General features: G+C 41.8%; 1 protein-coding gene, 1 long non-coding RNA gene, 1 other non-coding gene and 2 pseudogenes across 3 annotated transcripts; 3 read left to right on the top strand and 2 right to left on the bottom strand.

The window, feature by feature from the left end:
• The window catches only part of LOC109124998 (receptor-like protein 11), a 59847-nt pseudogene that overhangs the window by 27007 nt on the left and 5376 nt on the right, over positions 1–27464 (bottom strand).
• Positions 11503–12801, top strand: LOC147937858 (uncharacterized). The gene is made up of 2 exons (XR_015567225.1): positions 11503–11731; positions 12624–12801. It is a non-coding gene; the product is annotated as an uncharacterized LOC147937858 (long non-coding RNA).
• Positions 16542–16648, top strand: LOC147937857 (small nucleolar RNA R71). Its single transcript, XR_015567592.1, has one exon. It is a non-coding gene; the product is annotated as a small nucleolar RNA R71 (small nucleolar RNA).
• Positions 23975–24978, top strand: LOC104715080 (putative F-box protein At3g28280 pseudogene; annotated as a pseudogene).
• LOC104715079 (protein THALLO-like) lies at positions 25135–26207 on the bottom strand (the record flags this gene model as incomplete). The annotated part of the gene is made up of 5 exons (XM_087464030.1): positions 25135–25357; positions 25462–25530; positions 25638–25701; positions 25828–25914; positions 26023–26207. Coding segments are annotated over 5 exons (537 nt in total), but the record flags the coding sequence as incomplete, so codon positions are not given.

Genomic DNA, 27464 nt, shown 5'->3' with positions numbered 1-27464 from the left:
TCGAGTATTTGTGACATTTGTGTACGTAAGTATGAATCTATGTACGTACACCTTATTAGGCCGAAGTCCAAGCACTACAAATTGAAAGCGATGGCATGGAGGGCTGTAACAAAACTGATGGACATGTACAAATAGAAACAACAGTTAACCTCCAATTGTGCAAACTTATTTTTTTATTTCGAATATTTGCCATATTTATAGTGTCTACTAAGATGGTCCAGTGTACGTCACAACTAATGTATGTACGTGCATCTTATTAGGCTGGAGAACAAGCAATACCCAACGAAAGCGATGTCGAAGAGGGCTGTAAAGAGACTAGAGGTCAACCAGATCAAAGTCCCGGGGAGGAATGTATTCCCGGTGACTCAGACAATTTAGTGCCGCAGACGGTTATTATTGTGGATGAAACTGGACGGGCTGATATATTGATAATGGAGATACGTGCGAGTCAACCATCCGAAGCCATAGTGATAAAAGCAGGGTCGGTTTCATACGACCCTATGGAAGATGTTGCTGATGGGAAATTTGCCAAATTCACCGAGTTGATAAAACAAGATAATGTGTAAGTGTAGTATATATTACTCCGAGGACATATTGATATCCTCAATCATTGATATAGGGTATTCATAATTACAAAATTTCGCAGGGTACACACCTTTTTCGGATTCCGCAAGGCAGATATCCTATTCTTCTCTACTCTTATATCGTCCCAAAAATGGGTCCATAGTCAGGTACATATTTTAAACTTTAACTACACGATTTTGGTGTGTTCATGGTTTCTTGTTGGATTTAAATCCCACAGGTTTGCATTTAACTGCATCTGCAGCACATGGAGATGATTGCCCTAACGCTGTGGCACAAAAACGGAGAAGAAATGATAAAACAAAGGACCGTAATTTTGGACGATGTTCTCTTTTACGAGTTGACAAGAAGGTTCAAAGCATTCAACAGGAGCACGGCGAAACGGAATTTCAGATGGGACGAAGTACTCATTGACATCGTCAATGGGGAAAGGATGCACCACGAACCAAGGTTGAAGTGGGTTACAGATGTCGACGTTATATATGCTCCAATGAACTGGAAATCTAGTCATTGGGTAGGAGTGGGCATAAATCTTAAAACGAGACATGTTTCCATTTACGATCCTTTGATGACCCTTACCAGAGAAACTCTTGCAATGTCCTGGATCAAGCCGGTGTGTGAGATGATACCGTACCTACTTCAGAGGGTTATCGATGTCAATTACCCTCTCCATCCATTTACCACTGAAAGGGTTAGCCAAGTAGGATAAAACTTGAGGTCGGGAGATTGTGGACCTTATACTATGAAGTATTTAGAACTGTTGAGCATGGGCAAACCGATGACTGATTGCTTGAAGATCACCGACAATAATATTGACAATTTCCGAAAGAAGTTCGCGATGGACGTCTACGAAGCTGGTATTGGTCCGATAAATTAAGTAGCGAATAAACATTCTTCCTGGCTGTACTTATTACTTTCACGCAGGTGGTCCATATGATCCGCCACAGTCTGTTAGGATGATTATGGTTTGCTGAATTTGAATACAATTTAATTGCCTCGCTCATCATATCATATGATTGCCAGTAGGGACAAGTTAGTGTGCTCAAAAAGGATAGAAACTAAGCACCAACAATGCACGCATAAATCAAGTCTATAACGTTAGAAAATCGATTGTACGTACACTAATGAATATACGTACATGTGTACACTGACCATAAATATATGTACGTGTGTACACAGACCATAATAAGGCCGTTATTTAGTTGATGGTACGTACACATATGAATATACATACGTGTGTACACAGACCATAATAAGGCCGTTACTTGGTTGATGGTACGTACACATCTGATAAAGGCCTAACATATACTAATACTGGTTAGAAAGACGTCATAATGATACATAGCTAGACCCTCCAATATACAAAAAACACTACACCTGAAGAAGGTTTACAAACAACCGATAGGAGCTATGTGAGTGACCAGACCTCGGAAAATCTAAGAACGACATCCTCAAATCCCACATGTTACCAAAAAAATGACCAAACACGCATCTTCTATTAGCAACACGCGTAAAACCAATCTTCAATTTTGCAAAATCATACTGCTCCGGTAATGTACATGGAACCTCTTCAACTTTTTGATCCCGAGTTTAACTCAGCTTCCGGATAATCTACTGTCACCGACGTAGCATCTAGTTGGAGAAAGCAGTCTCGGTCTGGGACCTCATCAAACACGTCTGCAGCAAGTTTCATCCTAATAGAAGGCATGGCCGCATCACATAGGCCTGTGTAATTTACTCCAAGAGCTATACACTCTAAGCACTTCAACGTGTACACACCACAGTCACCTTGTTGATAGTTCTGTGGGAGTGTTTTCACCCGGTAGTAACTAAATGCCGCCGCCCCGATATGCTCATCTTTGTACCTCCGGTTATATGCTTGTATCAAGCGTGGGTTTATTTTTGCAAACGGTTTGCACTTCTTTTGTAGACTCTCGTCGGTTCTACCGCTGTTTATTGCTATCGTAAACTCTTAGCCTCCGCTGGACTAAGTCAGCTTCGATGGCTACCCAATGGTTGTTATCGAGGTTGTATGGGAAGAGCAGGGTGTCTACATCGTCAACCCACACCTTTTTTGTCATTCCGTATTTTGGCAGCCTTCCCACGTACGTCTCAAAATAACCTTCTCCAAAAACCCATTGATTAGAGGCTTCCATTTTAGGGAATTCGAATGCCCACATACTAACAAACAAAGGATCGAGAAAAGCAATACGATCTGTTTTATATGGGGATGGCGTTTGCGTCCCCCTAATACGGAACATATGCATACATGTAGCCATGTGCTGCAACACGAGTGACATCTATCAGGCATTAGTATACCATAGTTAACTGCGTCAAATGTTATGCTACGAAGCTTACCGCATCCCATAACCAGCCGAATGTTGTAGTTGGCCACAATTGTTTAGGGGTTAGGAGGCGAAAATAAAATTCGTCATTTCCAGTGCAAGGTACTTTAGCCCTGAATACCAAAATTAACAAATCAGTTATAGATCGTAGTCCTCAAATCCGAATATAGACACTAATTATATACAACTCTAAATGAAGACTTACAAATTATCAGTTAGGAAGGACATCAGCTTTGCAATTTTCTCAGGACTTGCCTCACTAAAAGGATCGTACACTGCGGGAGATAGGACTACAATGTGGCTTTCACGTCGGGTCATTAATGCAGCTCGCATTGATTCGTCATTAGGGTTTAACCCTATGTTGGTGCCCACTGGATCTACTAATAGAAGATCAAGCTCTCTTGATGGAGGAAACACCTTTTGTAACAAATATGCAAAATACCTGGCTTTCTCCTTATCTTTCACTCTATGAGACGATGCAGGACTGCTGGTGTAGTGACCCTCGCTAAGAGGTAAATTTTAAAATGAAAACTCAAGGCCAAAAGCTCAAGAAAGGAGGGCAGCAAGGAGAAAAGAAAGTTTGCTGAAGAAAAGTCCGAGAAATTTTGGACGGATCGAAAAGTGACCGAGATGTCCGAGACGTACCTTCCGAGTCGTCCGAGACGTACCGAGGGCCGAGAGTTGTCCGACGCAAAGTACCGGGAATTGCCGAGAAAGTCCGATGGACCGAGAATTCTCGAGGATGTCCGAGGATTTACCGATAGCAACCGAGACTGGTCGAGGAGGATCGAGAGACGTCGACGGGTGACCGGCGACCGGTCGATCCGACAAAATTCCCGATTTTGTGGAAATTGTTTTTGCAAAAATCCACCAATGGGATTTCATGCAACTTAGGAGTGGAATACTTGGAGGAATATTCCAAGGATTTTCGATCCCAAAATCCTAAGTGGGAGACAAGATTATTCCTCTTTATAGAAACCGGCCAATCGCGTTTCATGCAAGTGTGAATGGGGAAAATATGAAAGATTCCATGTGACAAGTGTTGGTTACACTTAACAAGTGTCCAACCTTAAAATTGTGTGGCTAGGAGAGATGGCACACAACACACATGTATTGGGCCAAGTTTCTACTCTCTTCCTCTATATAAAGGTCGCTCCACTTCCTCATTTTCGCTAAAATTTCTTAAGTAAAGGAAGAAAGGAGTGAAAGAGAAAGAGAGGAGAGAAAGAGAGAAAGAAGAGAGAAAAGGAAGAAGTGCTGCCGCAAGGGAGAAGAAGTGAAGAAGAGGAGAAGCAAGACAAGACTATCGCACGACCGCAGTTAAGCGTTGAATCGAGAAGGAACTCGATTTCAACAAGGAAGAGGATTCAAGCGTTGCCGTGAAGAAAATCCGACCACTCATCCCAGAGATCGCCGGTTTTCTGTGAGTTCAGGCACATATTTGCATCGGCTTAGATGGAGTGTTAAAAACATCCATCTAGTGCGCGGTTTTGCATAAATCATTTAGATGCATTTACTTGAAATTCTTTTATGTTTTTCTTGTTAAGTTGCATGTGAGGTGAGGTTACACCGGTTACTAGATCGAAAGGATCTAGTGACAAGGGTGGTAACTAATTAAGATACTTGAAAACATATGAGAAGAAAATCATATAAAGTCAAGTATAAGCTTTGGTAAGGTCTTAAGACGCTTTAGTCCGCGAGAAATTCCGGCTGAGCATAGTAAGACTTGGTATGGCTGTCCTTCCCATACGTGCCACATGCAGCCGCGACATGTAACCCATGTTCGTGTGTTGTAGGGTTGGTTACGAAGAGCTCGGAGGTTACTGGGCTCGCTAACCTGGCCGAGGCTGTCTACACGATGGTGTAGCTTTGGGTGAAGCCCGATTGCATGCCTTTGTGGATGTAATACGGTTGTTCAGGAGGGGTTAGGGAGAGGAAGCATACCGGGCCCATGAATTAGAACTTGTTAAAACTCTAGTTTTATTTCAAGTTCAAGTTGTTGCATGTTTGTGTTTATGCTTGCATGATGTTATATGTCATTGCGTGTAGTGGTGATTGATTGCAGAATAATTTTGCTTAGCTTATTAGCTTCCGCATGTTATCTCTGATTGATTATTATGTTGTATGCTTGCTTGGCAATCGTGTAATTGCTTGCATGTTAGATCTTATGCTCGCTTGTTATTTATACTCGCTTGCATGTTGATTGTTAGCATGTTGTTGTTGATGGGGTATGGGATTTGGGGTTTAATACCCTGCAGGAACCCTGAGCTCACTAAGTAATCTTAGATTACTTATGATAATATTTTGTGCTGCAGGTGACCCTAGAGGGAACTAGAGGGCGTGGTGAACGATAGGAACCCGGAGTAGTTTTATTTTGTGTCTATTGTAAAATACAAGTATGTTTTTATTTCAAACCAAACTCGGCACTAAGCCTTGTTCAAAACTCTTGTGTAATAACTCTTTTGGTTAATCAAAATATTCGGGTTTTCTTTATTCGGGCGAGTCGTACTGATATAGACTTTGTCCGAGTCGGCTCAACGCACGGCGTATCTGTAGGGTTGCAAAGCCTGAAGGATGTGCCGTGTGGTCGGGAACCTCACCGATGGACTGACCGAAGGACTTGATTTGTTCTTGCACCCGGCCGGATCGTTAGTGAACGTTTCCCAAGTAGCGTCTCGGTGCCGTCCGATGGCCTTGGTGGTCATAGTACGGTTCGGGGGCGTTACAACGGTGGTATCAGAGCATGGTTATGATGCTGTATAGGACTCGCCTTTTCAAATGATTTATCGAGTCAAATGGTCGCAGTAGACACTTAGGGTAATCCGGTTCGTTCATCACTTAGGGTTAGATGGGATTAAGTAAACCCTTTTGTTGATCGTGGATGCAGATGTCTCGTCAAGGATCCGAAAGGACAAGGTCGACGCATCATTCGCCGGACACAGGGAGGGGTTCAAGTCAACAGTTTGGTCCGGAGGAATGGGGTTCGCATTTTGGAGATGCGCAAGGAGAGGGATCGTTTCCAGGCATATTCGAACCGAATATGTATATGCCTGAGTGGGATGTACCTGGCGCGACGCCAAGATACACACCAGCGAGTTCGACTCGTTTTAGTACACCGGAGGGAATGTACCCGCCCAGATTTTCACCATTTAGACCGTTCGCTACTTATCCAACTCAGAACATGCCAAGGGGGGACCGAACGCATGGAGAAGGACCGAGTGAGCCGAATGTACCAGAGACCCAACAGACACTTAAGATGATTCAAGATCTCTTGAGTCACATGATCCAGCAACAGCAGCAGAACCAAGCAATTCGAGCAACAGAAGATCCATCCGACCAATTTCTAAAGCTAGTAATGTTGTTGAGGAACTTAGGTTTCCGCAAGTTCAAGGGAGATCCAAACATCGTGTTAGCAGACGCATGGATAAAGGAATTGAAGAATAATTTTGAGATGACAAACTGTCCAGAGGAGTATAGGAGGAGAGTTGCAGTCAGCTTCTTAGAAGAAGATGCTCGTGCATGGTGGGATACTGTGGTTCCTCGTTATCGTTTTCAAACTATAACGTGGGAGATGTTTAAGAGGGAGTTTGAGCTGAAATATTTTCCACCAGAGTCACGCGATCGACTAGAGAATCAGTTCCTGCAACTGGGACAAGGTGAGATGACCGTACGAGCTTACGGAAGAGTCTTTACAAGACTTCGGAGGTATTTGTATCAAGGAAATGATGATGAGTTAGCTATGGCCCGGAGATTCTTTCATGGACTTAGGCCAGACATAAAAGGGAGGTTGCACGCTGTGACATACCGAAGTGTCGCGGAAGTAGAGGAGAGGGCAGTGAGTGTTGAGGAAGCCATTGAGACCGAGAATGAGATTTCGGCCAAGGAGAAAAAGAAGGAACCGGTCCAGCAGACTAAAATTGTGAACACCCGGAAGGTGAACCAGGTGGCTGGACGAAATTGGGGTGCAGGCCGCGGTAAAGTTAAGATGAATGTTAGCCAAGGAGGCCGTAATGTGAGTAGCGTGGATCCGCGAGGATGCTATGTGTGTGGACAAGTAGGGCATTTTGCTCGAGCTTGCCCAACGGTTGAGGAAACGAAGAGTACTAATCTGTCGACCGTCACATGTTTCTACTGTGGCGAGTTAGGACACTATGCGAACACATGTCCATCAAGGCTGGCCAAACCGAACGCCCACACTGTGAACCGTGCCCAGACAATGCAGCAAGTGAAGGAACCCCCAGCGAAGAAGCAAGCAACCCCAGCAAATGTTTTTGCTTTAGGAGTAGAGCCACCCAAAACCCCAAAGGCCGCGAAGGGCCCTATAACAGGTTTGATTGGGTTCTAACTCTCTTGTGATTGTTGTGTGATTGTGTGTTTAGTTTATTGCATTGCATTTTTATATTTGCCTTGCATTTAGGAACATTACTTGTTGGTGGTAACCCCACACATGTAATGTTCGATTCGGGAGCGTCCAATAGTTTTGTGACTCCCGACGTGGTTGACAAGTTTGGAGACTTGTGTGAGGAGGAAGAAGTGAACATCAACGTCTACACTGCTGGTAATCAACCGCCTTTGAAGACGAGAAGATGGCTCAGGGAAGTGTCGATAGTCTTGCAAGATACAAACCTCCTGGTGAATCCTCTAGTGATGCCGTTGGAGAGGTTTGATGCTATATTGGGAATGGATTGGTTGTCAGAGCACCAAGCCCATATAGACTGCAGCAGGAGCAGAGTTATATTTGAAAATGGAGGGAGGACCCCTCTAGTTTTCAATGGGATTAGCCCGAGTAAGACGGCGTACTTCGCATCAGCAATGAGGATCGGAAGATCATTTGATGAGGAAAGTTTGTATCTAGTCACTCTTACCGCCATGGGAGGAGATGACAAAGAAGGTTTGGGAGTTGAGGACATTACCATAGTTAAGAACTATGAGGACGTATTCAAGTCGTTGGAAGGATTGCCTCCACCAAGAAGCCATCCTTTCACTAAAATCTTGAGCCTGGAGCTGTCCCAATTGCTAGGGCACCGTATCGCATGGCACCGGCCGAGTTGGCTGAACTCAAGACTCAGTTAGAGGATTTGTTGGAAAAAGGTTTTATACGACCAAGTTCATCGCCATGGGGAGCCCCAGTGCTTTTTGTCAAGAAGAAGGACGGAAGCATGCGTTTGTGTATTGATTACCGGGGAATCAATAACATAACCATTAAAGACAAGTATCCTTTGCCACGGATTGATGAGCTGTTAGATCAACTCAGGGGAGCGAGTTGGTTTTCGAAGATTGATTTAGCCTCTGGCTATCATCAAATCTCGATTGCGGAGCAGGATGTGATGAAGACTGCCTTTCAGACAAGATATGGTCAGTACGAGTTCGTAGTGATGCCGTTTGGACTTACCAATGCACCGGCGGCATTCATGCGATTAATGAATGAAGTTTTCCATGATTATCTGGATCAATTCGTGATAATATTCATCGATGACATCCTTATATACTCGCGGAGTGCGGAGGAGCACGCGAAGCATTTGAAGAAAGTGTTGGAGAGACTAAGGGAGATGAAGCTGTTCGCCAAGTTCAGCAAGTGTAAGTTCTGGCAAAGAGAGATTGGATTTTTAGGGCACCGAGTTTCGGAACAAGGAGTGTCCGCTGACCCGGAGAAGATTGCCGCAATTCAGGATTGGCCAAAGCCAACCTCAGTGACAGAGGTCAGGAGTTTCTTAGGCCTTGCGGGCTATTATCGGAAGTTCGTAAAGGGGTTTTCATCCATTGCAAAACCTCTGACACGACTCACGGGTAAAGGAGTGCCATTTATATGGAGCGAAGAAGTGGATGAAGCTTTTAGGAAGCTGAAGGGAGCACTAACATCAGCACCAGTGTTAGCCCTACCCGAGCCAAATCAGCCATACTCTGTGTATACCGATGCATCAAGAGTTGGCGTTGGATGTGTTTTGATGCAAGGAGAGAGAGTAATTGCCTATGCCTCCCGGCAATTAAGGAAGCATGAGGAAAACTACCCCACACACGACCTAGAGATGGCAGCCGTGGTGTTTGCGTTAAGGATATGGAGATCCTACTTGTATGGAGAAGCGGTTCAGGTATTTACGGACCATCAAAGCCTTAAATACTTGTTCACGCAACCAGATCTTAATTTGCGCCAGAGGAGGTGGATGGAATTCATAGCCGATTATGATTTGAAGATCCAGTACCACCCAGGCAAAGCGAATGTAGTGGCAGATGCTTTAAGTCGAAGAAAAGCACAAGTAGATGCCGAGAAAGAGGTGGAGTCTTTAGCCGAAGAACTAAAGAAAGTAAGGCTTCTAGCCTTAGAAGGGGAATCTAGTGAGCCGTTGGGTTTACAAGCTGTAACTCAAGCGAGCCTACTACGTCGAATTCGTGATGAGCAGCCCAAGGATGAAAATCTGAAGAAGATTATTGAAGAGTTGAAAGGTTCAGAAGGGCCGAATGCTAGTGGTTATCATTTGGCAGATGATGACACCCTACTCCTTAATGGGAGAATCACTGTACCAGACCGGAGTGGACTAAGAGAGGAAATACTGAGAGCAGCCCACAGCTCAGCGTTAAGTGTACACCCTGGAAGTACCAAGATGTATAAAGACGTGCGCAGATATTATCATTGGCCTGGATTGAAGAGGGCAGTAGCACGATGGGTAAGCCAATGTGACTCATGTCAAAGAATCAAGGTAGAGCATCAAGTGCCAGCAGGTTTGCTACGCAACTTGCCCATACCGACGTGGAAATGGGACTCTATCTCGATGGATTTTATTACTAGTCTACCAATAAGGAAGGGAAGAATCAATGATGCAGTATGGGTAGTGGTTGATCGTTTAACCAAAGTGGCCCGTTTAGTTCCAGTGAGAAGCACGGATCAAGCACCAGTCTTGGCAGAGAAGTATATAGACGAGATTTTGAAGTTGCATGGAGTGCCAGCAAATATTGTTTCCGATCGTGACCCCAAGTTCTCAGCAATATTCTGGCAAGATCTACATAGGGCGTTGGGAACAGATGTTCACATGAGCACCTCATTCCACCTAGAGACAGATGGACAGACGGAAAGGACTATCCGAACCATAGAGGACATGATCCGACTATGTGCTTTGGAATGGTCGTCAGACTGGGAGAAGAATTTACCATTAGTCGAGTTTGCGTATAACAATAGTTATCACTCGAGCATTGGGATGTCGCCCTTTGAAGCAATGTATGGAAGGCCGTGTCGAACGCCTTTGTGTTGGACTGAAATTGGGGAAAGAACAAGTTTCAATCAAAGGTTATTGATGAGACGACGGAGAAGATCAAGTTCATACGGGAGAGTATGAAAAAGGCACAAGATCGCCAGAAAAAGTACGCAGATCGCAAAAGGCGGGAAGTGGAGTTTAAAGTCGGAGATATGGTGTACCTGAAGGTCGCCCCGCAAAAAGGAAAGGATCGATTTGGTAAAGTGGGAAAGCTCGCGGTAAGGTTCATTGGACCATATCCGATTGAGCAGAGAGTTGGAGAAGTAGCCTACCGAGTGGCTATGCCAGAGATGATGCGGCTACATAAAGTCTTCCATGTTTCGCAGCTACGGAAGCATGTCCCAGATCCTAACATGATTGTGCCCGAGCCTATTGAGGAGTTGGAGCCAAACCTATCTTACCCCGAAGGACCGTTTGGTATAGGGCAGAGGAGGACCCGAAAGTTGAAGAATCGGAGCCTTCCTCAAATCCAAGTATTTTGGGGGAAGCAGAACCGTAAAGTCACCTCATGGGAAGATGAGGATAGGATGCGTGCCAAGTATCCTCAGTTGTTCGCTGAAGAAGATGAGGCAGGACCGTCGGAACCCTATGGAATTCGGGACGAATTCTATTAAGGGGGGGAGAATGTAGTGACCCTCGCTAAGAGGTAAATTTTAAAATGAAAACTCAAGGCCAAAAGCTCAAGAAAGGAGGCCAGCAAGGAGAAAAGAAAGTTTGCTGAAGAAAAGTCCGAGAAATTTTGGACGGATCGAAAAGTGACCGAGATGTCCGAGACGTACCGTCCGAGTCGTCCGAGACGTACCGAGGGCCGAGAGTTGTCCGACGCAAAGTACCGGGAATTGCCGAGAAAGTCCGATGGACCGAGAATTCTCGAGGATGTCCGAGGATTTACCGCTAGCAACCGAGACTGGTCGAGGAGGATCGAGAGACGTCGACGGGTGACCGGCGACCGGTCGATCCGACAAAATTCCCGATTTTGTGGAAATTGTTTTTGCAAAAATCCACCAATGGGATTTCATGCAACTTAGGAGTGGAATCCTTGGAGGAATATTCCTAGGATTTTCGATCCCAAAATCCTAAGTGGGAGACAAGATTATTCCTCTTTATAGAAACCGGCCAATCGCGTTTCATGCAAGTGTGAATGGAGAAAATATGAAAGATTCCATGTGACAAGTGTTGGTTACACTTAACAAGTGTCCAACCTTAAAATTGTGTGGCTAGGAGAGATGGCACACAACACACATGCATTGGGCCAAGTTTCTACTCTCTTCCTCTATATAAAGGTCGCTCCACTTCCTCATTTTCGCTAAAATTTCTTAAGTAAAGGAAGAAAGGAGTGAAAGAGAAAGAGAGGAGAGAAAGAGAGAAAGAAGAGAGAAAAGGAAGAAGTGCTGCCGCAAGGGAGAAGAAGTGAAGAAGAGGAGAAGCAAGACAAGACTATCGCACGACCGCAGTTAAGCGTTGAATCGAGAAGGAACTCGATTTCAACAAGGAAGAGGATTCAAGCGTTGCCGTGAAGAAAATCCGACCACTCATCCCAGAGATCGCCGGTTTTCTGTGAGTTCGGGCACATATTTGCATCGGCTTAGATGGAGTGTTAAAAACATCCATCTAGTGCGCGGTTTTGCATAAATCATTTAGATGCATTTACTTGAAATTCTTTTATGTTTTTCTTGTTAAGTTGCATGTGAGGTGAGGTTACACCGGTTACTAGATCGAAAGGATCTAGTGACAAGGGTGGTAACTAATTAAGATACTTGAAAACATATGAGAAGAAAATCATATAAACTCAAGTATAAGCTTTGGTGAGGTCTTAAGACGCTTTAGTCCGCGAGAAATTCCGGCTGAGCGTAGTAAGACTTGGTATGGCTGTCCTTCCCATCCGTGCCACATGCAGCCGCGACATGTAACCCATGTTCGTGTGTTGTAGGGTTGGTTACGAAGAGCTTGGAGGTTACTGGGCTCGCTACCCTGGCCGAGGCTGTCTACACGACGGTGTAGCTTTGGGTGAAGCCCGATTGCATGCCTTTGTGGCTGTAATACGGTTGTTCAGGAGGGGTTAGGGAGAGGAAGCATACCGGGCCCATGAATTAGAACTTGTTAAAACTCTAGTTTTATTTCAAGTTCAAGTTGTTGCATGTTTGTGTTTATGCTTGCATGATGTTATATGTCATTGCGTGTGGTGGTGATTGATTGCAGAATAATTTTGCTTAGCTTATTAGCTTCCGCATGTTATCTCGGATTGATTATTATGTTGTATGCTTGCTTGGCAATCGTGTAATTGCTTGCATGTTAGATCTTATGCTCGCTTGTTATTTATACTCGCTTGCATGTTGATTGTTAGCATGTTGTTGTTGATGGGGTATGGGATTTGGGGTTTAATACTCTGCAGGAACCCTGAGCTCACTAAGTAATCTTAGATTACTTATGATAATATTTTGTGCTGCAGGTGACCCTAGAGGGAACTAGAGGGCGTGGTGAACGATAGGAACCCGGAGTAGTTTTATTTTGTGTCTATTGTAAAATACAAGTATGTTTTTATTTCAAACCAAACTCGGCACTAAGCCTTGTTCAAAACTCTTGTGTAATAACTCTTTTGGTTAATCAAAATATTCGGGTTTTCTTTATTCGGGCGAGTCGTACTGATATAGACTTTGTCCGAGTCGGCTCAACGCACGGCTTATCTGTAGGGTTGCAAAGCCTGAAGGATGTGCCGTGTGGTCGGGAACCTCACCGATGGACTGGCCGAAGGACTTGATTTGTTCTCGCACCCGGCCGGATCGTTAGTGAACGTTTCCCAAGTAGCGTCTCGGTGCCGTCTGATGGCCTTAGTGGTCATAGTACGGTTCGGGGGCGTTACAGCTGGTCCCCTTGGTTAAATCCACAACAGATTCGCACTTTCGATCCGACGAGCCAGGGTTACCACCACTTACCGGATGGATAACATTAATAGGAACGGGTTGAGCACCTCCTCCATCAACTTTATCATTATACTTTGCTCTTTTATCGCCTTCCTCTGTCTCCCAACCCTGTACTCTTTTGACACGCTGTACACTGTCTACCATCTGCTTTGGAATTCGCTCTACACTGTCCTCTGGTTCGATTTTAATACTCCTAGACCACATGACCTTATCCTTAATGGCTAACGGATTCCTAACACAACTAGCAACTTTATAACCATCCTTGTCTGAATGCTTTATCTGATATAGCCATGACTTGAAACAAAAGACATGTATTTGACGTTATATACAAGACATTTGAAATATAATATGACGCTGTTAAACTAGAGACAAAGTATACAAATTGCTAAATTGTGTACGAAAAAAATCATATATCAAAATAATTACAAAATTATACAACTTCACAAAACTGAAATTGATATTGTTTCCTCGAATAGATAAATACAAAGACTTCATACTGAACAATAGATATATAATAACAATTTTATCAATACGGTACGCAGATCATACCTCCTCTATTTTTTGTTCATCATTTCTTAATGTAAGAGGTCCTTGCATATGCGCTCCTCCATCCGTTGTGTTGATAACAACTTTCTTCAATAGTTGAACGTCACTCTCAAAGTTACCCATCCTACTCTCCATACCTTGAAGTTTGAACACAACTTCCGCTATTGCTCTAGAAAACGGTATCTGAATATTATCCATTTTCGCCCCTAGTGTTTCAACCATAGTAAATAACCTTCCACTACCATCTTCACCCTGCACACCTGAATGCTTATCTCCAGACGCCTTCTCTGCTGAACATTTGTCCCCAACACTTTCTTTCTGCTCCTTCGCATTATTGGGGACATTACGGATGCTGGTTGGGGCTGTTTCAAGTCATCGTCACTTACCCCTGCAACATGTTGCCTCCTCTCCCTCTTCTTCGTATGTTCCCCCTTCCTTTTTTTTACACAATCCCATTTTCTTTCATCCACTTCGCCATTGATCACGTCTAACAGCAGATTATCCAGTTTCTTCTTCAAACCTTCTCCTACACCATACACACAATACTGTCATGGCCAATCTGGATATATGAACTCCAAAGGTTTAGGTACTAAATGCTTCACCTGAAGCTGCATTTCAGATACCATAACTTTTAATAATCTATCACAAAGAAAAAATGCAGACAAATAATGTATACGTAAATTGAAGGCATACCTCCCCATTATTAAGGAGTTTGCTCCCGGATATGAAGGCTTCGATATCCTTCCTTGGCCTCCCTCCTCTCCACCTTAACAGAGGCAAATCTACACCTTCTCTTACATTCCCGTAGCTAGCCCCCAGCACCTTCACGCTCTCAAATGCCCATATCAGCAATACATGGACACATCCATGGAGGGTATAAGCATTGTTAGGTACCTCCGAAGGAATGTTTATTGCCAATTGATTGGACAATAGATAATGGATGGTCTTCCCACAAAACAGGTAGTCAGATTCGGCTAGATCCAATAGAACTCCCAGCTGCGAATTATTTCTTATTTTGTCATACACCTCATCACCAACAAAGCCTTTCAAACCACCAAGATTGGACAAACTACAATCGTGGTGCATGCTTCTCATCGGCAGTGGAAAATTACCAACCCCATACAACCTACTTGGATACCTCTTGCTTGACCCCATATCTACGACAGAAGCTTTAGTTTAGTTATTAATTCAATATCACAAAACATTTGTTGCTTAGATTAGCAACGAAGCAACATGAAGTTACACAAATATCTTCCGAAAAACAGAGCTCAACAACATACAAAAAACTAACATACAATATACAAGGCCTACTATGTAATACTCGGGTATAAGAAAACATTAAGCAATAGAGACTAAACCACGATATAGAAATTTACCTCTGAGCAAATCGCTTTATTTCCCTCCTCCTCTACTTCAAACCACCTCGCCGTCAACTCGACGTCAGTGGTCCTCCAGCCAAATGTCCTCCACACAGATTCTTTTCACGCCGCAAGCTATATAAAAATAGCTGATCTCAACCCAACAATCGTAAGACAAACAACACAAAGATTCAAGGGATCGACTTAGGTTTATGATCTTTTTATTTTCCCCTTTTAAGATCTTCGTTTTAAAAGAGAATGACATAAATCGTAATAAAACACACAACTCAGATATAGAAGTAATTTGCAAACTTTTATGTGTTATTCTAGTAAGACAGAAATCTCAACGTGTTAGTCTAGTAATAAACCTACTTTTATGCAATATTCTAGGTAATTACCCTATTTTTTATGTATATAATCTTTAGAGGAATGAGTGCCACTTGTGAGTTTTTTTAAATTATAAGTTTGAGAAAACCTTACTTTATTATACAAAAATAAAGAAATACACTAATTAAAATAATGTTAGTTGAATACAAAAACTTATAGAATTTACAAACTTATGTGAGATTTGAGATACGAGGGTTATTGAGATGTGTGTCTTTCTTTTTGTAGGAAAATTTGGAGTTATAAATTTATTATTTAATTGGGTAGTTTTTTTTTTTTGGTCATCTGATATGAATAAAAATAAAATCTGAAAGATTACAACCACAAGAGCATATAAAAAAAATAAAGTCTTAATTGAGTAGTTAATGCACTAATCTTTATATTAATTTTTTTTTTTTGGTGGGAAATCTTTATATTAATTTATATCTATAAAAAGTCACATAAGATATGTAAGAGTTACAAAATGTAATAAATACATATTAATATATTTAATATTTATTATGCTTCTAATCCTAACACAAACACACGCTTCAACAAAAAACCCTAATCTCATTGTGAGAGAGAGAGAGAGAGAGAGATAGGAAGATATGAATTCGTTTCCAGAAGATCTATTGGCAATTATACTCTCGAAATTACCAATAAAGATTTTCACAGCGTTGAAACTTGTTTGCAAGCAATGGGAATCGATCGTGGAGTCTCCATATTTCCGTGACCTGTTTCGGTCTATGGACCAAAACTCAGATTCTTCATCATGGTCGCTCATGCATCATGGTAATGAAAAAGAAGTCATAGCTCACTACAGATTCAACACTTGGGGACTCGAACGGTCTCTAGGCTGTTACATCTCGTCATTCCTAACCAAGAAGTTTGAGAGTCAGAGAAACAACTATGCTTCTGCTGGTTGAGGAGCTGATCGAGCTTGTCATTGAGGGCTTTCATGTCCCTCTTGTACTTGGCATCTTCCTCTCTTGTAGATCGCACAGAGCGATCATATTCCTCATTGTAGTTGCCATCATATTGAGCCAAGTTCTCAACTAGGTCCCAACCTTCATCAACATTCTTGTTGAGGAAGTTACCATTACTTGCGGTGTCCAGCAACATCCGTATCTTGGGGACCACACTCCTCTGTATAGTGTGCTCAGCAATGAAGCATTACTGAAACCGTGATGTGGACATCTAGTGGTGTACCCCTTGAAACGTTCCCAAGTTTCGTTGAACGTTTCATTGTTCTTCTGTACAAAGCCGGAAATCTCATTTCGCAGCCTTGCGGTTCTGGAGTTGAAGAAGAATTTGGCGAGGAATGCCTTCTTGCATGCTTCCCAAGTGGTGATGGACTCCTTAGGGAGCGATTTCTCCCAGATGTGTGCTTTATCTCCCAAAGAGAATGGGAAAAGCCTGAGCTTGAATCCATCTTCACTGACTCCATTTATCTTATTGAGGCTACAGAGCCTATCAAAATCATCCAGATGATCCAATGGATCCTCCATTGGCAGCCCATGAAACTTGTTGCTCTGTATCATCTGGATGAGACTACTCTTGATCTCAAAATTGTTGTTCTGCACAGCTGGTGGCACAATGCCATTCCTCTGAGTGTGAGTAGTCAGAGCATCTCCTGCTCCTATGTTGGTCCTTGCTTGAGGAGCAGGTGGACCGTTCTGATTATTCATCATCTCCTCAATGGTTGCTAGTTCCGGTTGAACTTGTTGTTGTCTGAGTAGCCAAGGTCTGTCGATGTTGTCGATGAAAGGACTCAGGTTCTGGCTACCTCTGGATCGTGTTTGCATGCACATGCAAGTATCCGAGTGTGTACACGAGGATCAACTCGATCAAGGTGATCGAGTGACGGGTCGGGTGGGTTCTCGGGTTGTACCTGAGATTCAAAACAAACAAAAGTGGAAGCAAACAAGTCAGTATCCGAAACAAATATAAACAAGCGAACTTGATCTAGCAAGTCCTAAACCTAAACGTAGCAAAATAAAAACAACCAAATGGCAACGGCGCCAAATTGATAAAGAGGTTTTTCACTCAGGGTATCAATTCCCTGTGCAGTTGTAGTACAAAGGGTTATCAATCCAAATGGTTGTTATGCTAGCAGATAGGATGCAATCAGAATCAAGCAAGTCAAGCCAGGCAATAGAGGGGTTTGGTTCTAACAGTCCTAATATGAACAGAGTAAAAGAATATAAACAAGTAAACCACACGACCTAAGCACTCGATGCAAGCAATCGAGTACATGATCGAGTGGGGTGATCGAGTATGCAAGTGAACTATGACCAGCTCGAGGTATTACTCGATGCAGGTTATCGTGTGCCTGATCGGGTAAGTGGTCGAGTAAGTAAAGAAAATGCAAGAAATGAAATACGAAAGTTCCTAAGGATGGGGGTAATCGAATCCTAAGTGTTTTAGACCAGTATGGATGCCTTACATGCCTCAAGCAATTATTTCCTAGACAATGAACCTCTAAAACCTTGTCACCACACTTTCGCACTAGCAACAATCAACCTTGAACATACTACCACACTGTCGCACTAGCAATATGAACAAGCAGGCATTAAGAACAATTCATTTTTGTCAGTATACTTAGACTTATCTGATTTTGTCACTCAAAGTTAAGTATACCTCTAGCATTGACCTAATCAAGCATTTTATCTACTCCTTTTGGCCTGTACATTGTAAACGCCCTAGATCTAATCTCAACCTGTCGGTCTATTGACTGCATTAAGAACATCAACCTAGAAGGAAATCTATCAATCATAACAATAAACTAAAGCATCCTAACCGATCAAGAACACCTAATCATCTATCCCATCCCTAGAAACTTTGCTACACTACTCAGACATATAAACGAATGACAAAGCCATAGAAATAAACGAAAATAACATTATTAAAGAGATAGAGTAGGGTAGAAGAGAGTATGGGATAAAGATCTATGAAAAACTACAAAATAAAAGTACAAAAACAAGAAAATATGTTGAGTCGCTCAGTTCTCTCACAGAAGCTCTCGCTCTCTGGTTTGAGGGTCTGCGGCGTGCTCGTTTGCGAGCTAGGGAAAGAGGGGGTTTATATATGGAAACCCATTAGACCTAGCTTCCCAGACCTACCCAATGGTCTACTCGATGGCATACACGAGGCTTGAGTCGGGTAACTCCCCGGGTGGCTCTTCGGGTTGCTCTTCGTGCTCTTGGATCCTCTTCGATCGTGTTGGGGTTCGGACTTGTTCTTGTAGCTCGATGGCTCCTTCGGGTACATGCTCGAGTTGTCCTTGTTTTTCCCCATTTTTGGCTCTTTAGCACTTGTTTTCATCCAATATATGCAAATGCAGAAATGCAACACCCTAAATGCTCTAAAACTTGATTCCTTCAGTAAATGGTCTAAAAATGCTAAGTTAGATGTATGAACAATGCAAGATATGGACAAAAAAGGATGCTAAAAACATGTAAATTAGAGTGTTATCACCTACGCTTCGCGGCAGTTACGGAAGCATGAGGACAATTATCCTACTCATGACTTGGAGATGGCTGCTGTAGTTTTTGCCCTGAAGATTTGGAGATCTTATCTTTATGGTGCAAAGGTACATGTGTTTACAGATCATAAGAGCCTAAAGTATATATTCACTCAGCCTGAGCTGAACTTGGGGCAGAGGCGGTGGATGGAGCTGGTCGCAGATTATGATTTGGAGATAGTCTATCACCCTAGTAAGGCTAACTTGGTTGCAGATACTCTAAGTTGAAAATGGATGGCTTTGGCTCGGGAGCAGGATATGGAGTCTCTGGTAGGAGATATCAGTGCGTTGAGTTTGTGTGCGGTTTCTCAGGAGCCGTTGGAATTGGAGGCGGCTGACAGAGCAGATATTTTGAGCAGGGTGCGGTTGGCTTAGGAGAAGGATTTGGGGCTGGTGAATGCCTCTAAGGATGTTGATTCAGAGTATCAGGTCTCAGCTAATGGTACTATATTGGCGCACGAGCGGATTTGTGTGCCCAAGGATGAGGAGTTGAGGCAGGAGATCTTGAGGGAGGCTCATGCGAGCATGTTCTCTATTTATCTAGGAACGACTAATATGTACCATGATCTCAAGAGGTACTATCAATGGGTCGGGATTAACAAGGATGTGGCTAGTTGGGTCGTGAGGTGCAATGTGTGTCAGCTAGTGAAGGGTGAGCATCAGGTTCCCGGTGGGTTGCTGAAGAGTCTACCCATTCCAAAGGGGAAGTGGGATATGATCACGATGGACTTCGTGGTCGGTTTACCAGTGTCTCGGATTTTTGATGCTATTTGGATCATTGTGGACCGGTTGACTAAGTTGGCACATTTTCTGGCCATTAAGAAGACTGATAGAGGAGCGGTCTTGGCTAAGAAATATGTGAACGAGATAGTCAGGTTGCATGGGGTGCCAGCGGGTATTGTGTCTGATAGGGATTCCAAGTTCCCTTCAGTGTTCTAGAGGGCGTTTTAGGTAGAGATGGGCACTAAGGTGCATATGAGTACAGCTTATCATCCCCAGACAAATGGGCAGTCAGATAAGACAATTCATACGCATGTAGGATTTGCTGAGGATGTGTGTGTTGGATTGGGGTGGCCATTGGGCAGATCACCTGAGCTTGGTAGAGTTTGCTTACAACAACAATTACCAGGCGAGTATTAGGATGGCTCCTTATGAGACTTTGTATGGGAGGCCATGTCATACACCGTTATGCTGGAGTCAAGTGGGGGAGAGGAGCATGTACGGGCCAGTTTTGTTTTAGGAGACCTCAGAGAAGATTGTGATTCTCAAGCTGAACATGAAGGAAGCTCAAGACTGGCAGAGGAGTTATGCCGACAAGAGGAGGAGAAATCTTGAGTTTCAGGTGGGAGATAGAGTGTACCTCAAGATGGCCATGTTACGGGTCCGAACAGGTCATTGACAGAGACTAATTTGATTCCAAGGTATATGGGTCCGTTCAGAGTGATTGAGCAGGTGGGACCGGTAGCATATAAGCTAGAGTTGTCTGAGGTTATTCATGCGTTCCACAAGGTTTTTCCTGTGTCGATGATGCGGAAGTGTCTCCGTGAGGATGATCGGTTTTTGGCTAAGATTTATGAGGATCTTCAGCCTAACATGACTTTGGAGGCACGAGACCAGTGAGGGTTCTCGAGAGGAGGATCAAGGAACTTCTGAAGAAGAAGATTCCTTTGATGAGAGTCCTATGAGACTGTGATGGTGTTGAGGAGCAGATTTGGGAGCCAGAGGCGAGGATGAAGGCAAGGTTTAAGAAGTAGTTCGAGAAGCAGGTCGCGACTTGAACTTGTCTAGCATGGTCCCATTTGTAGTCTGTGGCTGGAGCAGGAATGGAGTATTCCAGCCCATCTTTATTGTTTACTTGGTCGCTTAGGGGTAGTTGGTTGTGCGACTAAGTAACAAGATGAAGTGGTGTCCAGGGTACGAGTTCCCGTGAAACTGGTATCGGAAAAGAAAGTTTCCTGAAATGGTAATTTCCAAGAGTGTAAAGTTTCCAAAAGTGGAAAGTTCTAAAAATGTAAAGTTTTATGTGAATTAGAATTTGTCCATTTTTAGTGGTTGCGAGCCTTGGGGGGGGGGGCTTGTGTGGCCTTCGTGGCGGACTGTTAAGTTATTGTGTGCCCGTGTGTGGTGGTCTTTTGAGACATTGTGTGGCCTTGGTGGCGGGCTGTTTAGCCAATTGTGTGGCCTTTGTGGCGGACTGTTTAGCCAATTGTGTGGCCTTTGTGGCGGGCTGTTTAGCTAATTATGTGATCTTTGTGGCGGGTTGTTTAGCCAATGTTGCCTGTTTAGGCAGTCATTCGGGACAAGTGGTCTTCATGACAGTCTTTCGGGATAAGTGGTCTTCGTGACGGTCCTTCGGAACAAGTGGTCTTTGTGACGGTCCTTCGGGACAAGTGGTCTTTGTGACAGTCCTTTGGGACAAGTGGTATTTGTGACGGTCTTGTTTAGGACATTGTTTGGCCTTGGTGGTGGTCCTGTTTAGGACATTTGTTTGGCCTTTGTGGCGGTATTGTTTAGGACATTAGTTTGGCTTTTGTGGCAGTCCTGTTTAGGACATATGTTGGCCTTTGTGGCGGCCCTTGTGACATTGAGATGTTCCTTGTGTGGTCATGAGGTATTCCAGTGAGGGGATATATGGTTCGTAGGGCATTGTTTTGTTCTATGCAAGCCACGGGAAGGAAACCTGGCTAGGGATAGGACTCAGACGTGTTCAGAATTGTTTGCTCTAAGGACAGGTAGTCCTGAACGACTATTGGGGACTTCGGTTCTCCTAGTACCGCATGTTCTGAGACTTTGTGGCTTGTAAATATGGTTGGTATATCGACTTCAAATGACGATCCGGGGGCACGTTGTATGGCATGCGCGCTTAGGCCCGATGAGGAGCCAATATTATGGCATGCAGGCTTCAGCCTGATGAGAAGCCAATAAAAACTCAAGGTTAAGACCTATGAGCAAAGGAAAGTCCAAAAGTCCAGAGCAAATGATGCATGAAACGTTATTCTATCGTCTAGAGGTGACATTTTGTAGTTCGGTAGGAGGAGTGCAGGCCATGGAGACGGTTGCACAAGAGTCCTTTGTTGTCAGTTGTTCGAGATTCAAGTACGAATCTATGTTGGTGGGGAAGAATTGTAACATCCGCAAACCAAAATGTGCATTTTCGGAAAGGGTGTCGATCGACACCACCCTGGTGTCGATCGACACCAATATTTTCTAGTTCGACCAGATTGACTTAACTGTCGATTTGGTTGGGTTTGGTTTAAGGAAAACCATTGAACCGAGATATTTAAGTGGAAAGTCGTCCTAGGTTGTGGCTTTAGTGTTTTTTCCCGCTTCCAAAACAGAGAGAAAGAGAGGAGAAAGCGTTCTTGGGGAGTTTGTGAGATTTCTTGATTGTTTTTGAGAGATCCTTCTGTGGGAGTGAAGATCCAGGGCTGGAGACGTGTTAGAAGCTTGCTAGGAGGGTTGGATTTGTGGTGGTTGGTCAGAAACTTCCTGCAAAGAGGTGAGTGCATGACCATGGCTTATCTAAGCTAAGATCTCTAGTTTTATGTGATTTGGTGCTTATGTGATTGTTTCCTTTGAGTTCTCCATGGTTTTTCGTGGCTGTTATGGCTGGGTTTTCCTTCTGAGGATGCATGAAGCGGATTGGAGAAGCTTGGAGGCGAGATTGGAGTTTCTGATCGAAGGATATCGATGCTCGGCATTGGTGTCGGTCGACACCAGTTGGGGTGTTGGTCGACACCAACGCGAGGAAGATTTAATAACTTTGGGGAGTACAGATCGACATCATGTGGAATCTGGTGTCGGTCGACACTCTTCTTCAGTTGCGACGGATGAAGCAATGCTTTGTATAATGCATAGTTTGTCTTATTGATTATTTTTTGTGGCATGTAGAGATCTTATTGCTTGTGTGTATAGCCCAGTTGATGGGAGGATTGCTTTACTGAGTGTTTATAAAATACTCATGCCTCTCAATTTGTGTTTGTGATGCAGGTAAAGGCAAAGTGTGATCATGGAATCAAGGCAATGAATAGGAGGATGTTCTAGTGGCTCGATTGGTTGTTGTCGGGCTTATGCTAGATTGCTAGAGTTGGGTTAATAGAATATTGCTAGATTGTTGGTTCATTGTTCTATGTCGTTTGGTTTACTGGTTTAAATGTTATGGATTAATACTGGTTATGGAATATTGGTTATTTGATGGTTTATTGGTATTGAATATTCCGCTGTTTGGTTTGATTGTCGTTAGGTGGCTAGTGGATATGGGACCACTAGTATAGAGTATTTATTATTATTATATTTACTATTTATAATTAAAAATAAAAAACGGGTCGGGTCGTTTCAAAACGTGTCACGATCTTTTTAATGAGTAACTTTGAAACCAAGCTTTTATATATTACTTATGTATAGATTTCTTTTTAATGATAGATTTAGAACTTTTAGAAAAAAATTATATTTCATATAATTAATTTAGAATTAAAACTTGTCCAAATCTTATCAATAGAATTGAAACGTGTCACGATATTGTTAATGAGTAACTTTGAAATCAAGCTTTTATATATTACTTATGTATAGATTTCCTTTCAGATTTAGAACTTTTAAAAAAAATTATATTTAATATTTTAATAAATTTAGAATTAAAACTTGTCTACATCTTATCAATAGAACTGAAACGTATCACGATCTTGTTAATGAATAACTTTGAAAATTAAACCAAACTTTAATATATAAGATTTTCTTAATAAAATATTTGTATATATTAAAGAACTAAAATTCAAACCTTATATCGTAAAATATCTGAGAAATTTTATTGGTAATAAAAGAAGAAGATAATATTTGAGTTAAATAACAAAATATCTAAATATATTAAACCAAATTTAAAACTCTTTTTTACCTTTATTTTTGTGTGTGGCACCCGAGAACTAGATACATTCTCGTATAAAGACACACACACGCTTCAACAAAAAAAACCTAATCTCATTTACAGAGAGAGATAGGAAGATATGGATTCGTTATATTGGCAAGATATAACGACTCTTGGCTATATATTAGTAACCAAGATATATCTTCATATCCGGTTTAATTTGGTTACTAATATATAGCCAAGATATACATTCTATTGGCAATTATACTCTCGAAATTACCAATAAAGATTTTCACAGCTTTGAAACTTGTTTGCAAGCAATGGAAATCGATCGTGGAGTCTCCATATTTCCGTGACTTGTTTCGGTCTATGGACCAAAACTCAGATTCTTCATCATGGTCGCTCATGGATTGTGGTAATGATAAAGAAGTCATAGCTCACTACAGATTAAACACTTGGGGACTCGAACGGTCTCTAGGCTCTTACATCTCGTCATTCCTAACCAAGAAGTTTGAGAGTCATTGAAACAACTACAGAGTCTGGGCTTACAATACTGATGCTGGTTTAATATTGATCAGTGAAGTCCCTAAGCATGTGTATAACCGAACCTTGTACGTTGCTAATCCAGTTTCACAGGAATGCGTAAAGATCCCTCCTCATCATAAGGGAGATTCGTGTCCTTTCGGAATAGCCACACGAATTGAGAATGGCTTTTTTTTGGATTACAAAGTTGTTCTGTTCAATTTCTCTAATCTCTGGAGCTTGCTGATATATTCATCTGAGACAGGTTTGTGGACTTTCGACACTCTCCATTTGTCTCTGTTTGGTCATAACGAAACGCCCATTAGCTTGCACGGGAGTATTCACTGGATCGCCATCAAGCGTAATGAAGATGATGCTAATACAATATACTTCTGGAGAAAGGAGGACCGAAGTTTGCTATCTTCTAACGTCGGCAATGAAAAGTTTGTGCTCGAGAGAAAGTTGAAACATAGCCACGACCTAACAGCATCATACTTTTCCTCGTTCGTCCTCCCACAATGGCTGCATAAAATTCCCAAGACGGTGAGAGAATAGTTTCTTAATTTTTTTTTTGTAATACTCTTAGTTACCTTACGCAATAGGAATGAGGTGTGTAGTATCGTGTTTGGTCTTTAATAAGAGAGAAGAACAGAAAAAAAAAATTGTTATGGCATTTTGAAGGTTATATAAAATATATTGAATCTTTGTGTCTAGCTTATATGCAAGCTCATCAGCAAATATAAATTTGCATGTTGAGTTACGAAGAACATACAGAGCAATTAACAATACTCTGAAACGAGAGGAACAGCGAGAAGCTTCCTTGGCAAACAAGTAAAATATATTAAGAGACTATCGCAAGAAATAAGAAATGTTTGGGATACTACTTGGAATCTGATTTCTGTTTAATTTCGAGTGATACAAACACCATCAAATATTGCAAGACAAATGAAAAGTAGGAGGTTAGTTCTTGATTCGGATGCTTCGGCTTGTGTTGGGATTGATACCGCGAGTTTCTCCTGCATATGGACCCATTTGTGTCCTGATACCTCTGACCTGTCCTCTATGTCTAATGACTTTTTTCATGTGCTTGTTCTGCAAAATAAAAATTCAAGATCCCAAAACATCTGAGTTTGAGGCTAGGAAATAGGTCATAAAGAAACGAATGTTGCAGAAACTGGCAATCCAAGATTGTTTACCCGGTACTTCGTTCTGGGAGTTTTAAGGTACTTGTTGCGTTGCCGGGTTAATCCTCTGCTGCTAGGGATCTTGGTTTTAGTGGAGATTTAAAAAAAAAATGGTAAGGAAAGTTAAACTATGGTGCTAGGCTAGAGTAACAAAATTACGTTTGTTGTGTGCTTTTGAAAATTCTAACCTTATTTGGAATCAGTCGTTTTCCATCCACGCGTTCTGGCCATGATGGGATCAAATGTGGTTTCCTGAAGCAACACAAAACGTGCCATTAAGATAAACTATTGGTATACTATAGTACTACCACAACTTGTATATTCAAGATTTGTGAATTAGAAAATCTTAATGTAATGTATTGTTATTATTATTACTACCTTGAATAGATCTCTGCTTTGGCAGCTCGTTTAGCTTCTTGTTTCTGTTTCACTTGTTCGGTAAAATCATCGAATGTCTTTAGCTTCCTGGTTAGTTAGATCCGATATTGAGAAATTATTGATACATCACAATCTTCAAAAAGGATCGTATGATGAAAATTATTAAAAACGAAACCAAAAAAAAAAAACGCTTACCTATCAGTTCGTTTTTGAGCTTTATCAGACTTTGAAACAGTAGAACGAAGGACTTCATTGCTTCCAAGTTTTCCCTCTAGAGCTGCTCGAAGTCTCAACATTTCCTCAGTTTGCATATCAACCTGCTGGTGCTTGCTTTTCTCTCCTTTTTTCTTCTTTTCTTCTCTCGGTTGAATAAACGGAAATCAGCTCCACACAACAGTTACACAAAAACCTTTTACTACGGCAGCAATTTGGAGATTTATCAAAGGTGTGTCTATACGAAGAAAAAATCTTAGAAGGCGTCGATTAAAACCCTAATAGGGGGTTAAACATTGAGGGTACATTTGTCTTTTAGGATCATATTCTTATTCTAATCGCTAGTCAGTTCATATTTAAACCAGACGATCGATACAGTATTTTATAGCACACTAGTGAGAATGTATACATTTCTAGCTAGCCAAGATATATTAGATACTAGTAGTCACTCCGTGCTATGCACGGATATAGTTTACGTTATTTTTGGATATTCTTTTTTTATCATCAACATCCTTTTTTTTTTCTGACCTCAAAACACCATATCTTATTAAGCCGGTTCAAATAGGATAGTCTCGTGAGCTAACCATTCCGGAACCTGCGGATTTACATAGGAAAAGAAAGATCCTCGTGCTCAAGCCGCTTTTGCAAGACGAACGACACAGACATTGATCAATCTAGGTATACATCCAATAGAAAACATAGAAAACCTCCTTTGATAAGACTGAAAAGAATCTAATTCCAAAGTAAACGCTGGCCGGTTTTTTGACTCATCTATGACACTTAAAATCTATTGACAATCTATCTCAAAATGAACCATATCATATCCCAGAGAGAGAGAACACTTTCCATGGTCCAGCATAGAGAGAGAGCATTTTCATTGAAAACTTAAAACGACAACTAAATTAAAACAGAGGGAGTATTACATTGTTATAGGAGTCACATAAACTTTGTGAGAGTTATAGATATGCAATCATTACATATTGATATATTTTCTTATATATGTAATATTTCTAAATACTATTATTAATCATTCATTGCATTACTATAAATATTATGAAAGTTACAAAAATGAGAGTTAATTAGTAAAACATACGGGACTGATGAGACATAATAGAAAAGTTAATAAAAAATATGTCAGGTTTATAAAAATACATTATTGTGAATTAATAACTAAAATAGTATATTGTTTTCACTATATATTCAAAAGTTATATATTATAAATATAGATCTATGAACGGGCATCTTAGCTAGTCAAATCATGAATTTAAATATATATTCACTTCTCTCTTTAAACAGAAATATATACAATTATATTATATCTTTATCAAAAAAAATATATTCAATTCTCATTTAGTTATTTAGATATTATATATTAAAATATACTTAAGTTTAATTTAAATGGATTGAAAATGAAATAAAATAAT

The sequence above is a fragment of the Camelina sativa genome, chromosome 9, assembly GCF_030686135.1.
Source record: "Camelina sativa cultivar CO46 ecotype springtype chromosome 9, ASM3068613v1".
Classification (NCBI taxonomy): Eukaryota; Viridiplantae; Streptophyta; class Magnoliopsida; order Brassicales; family Brassicaceae; genus Camelina; species Camelina sativa.
This window is presented reverse-complemented; position numbering and strand designations above follow the sequence as displayed.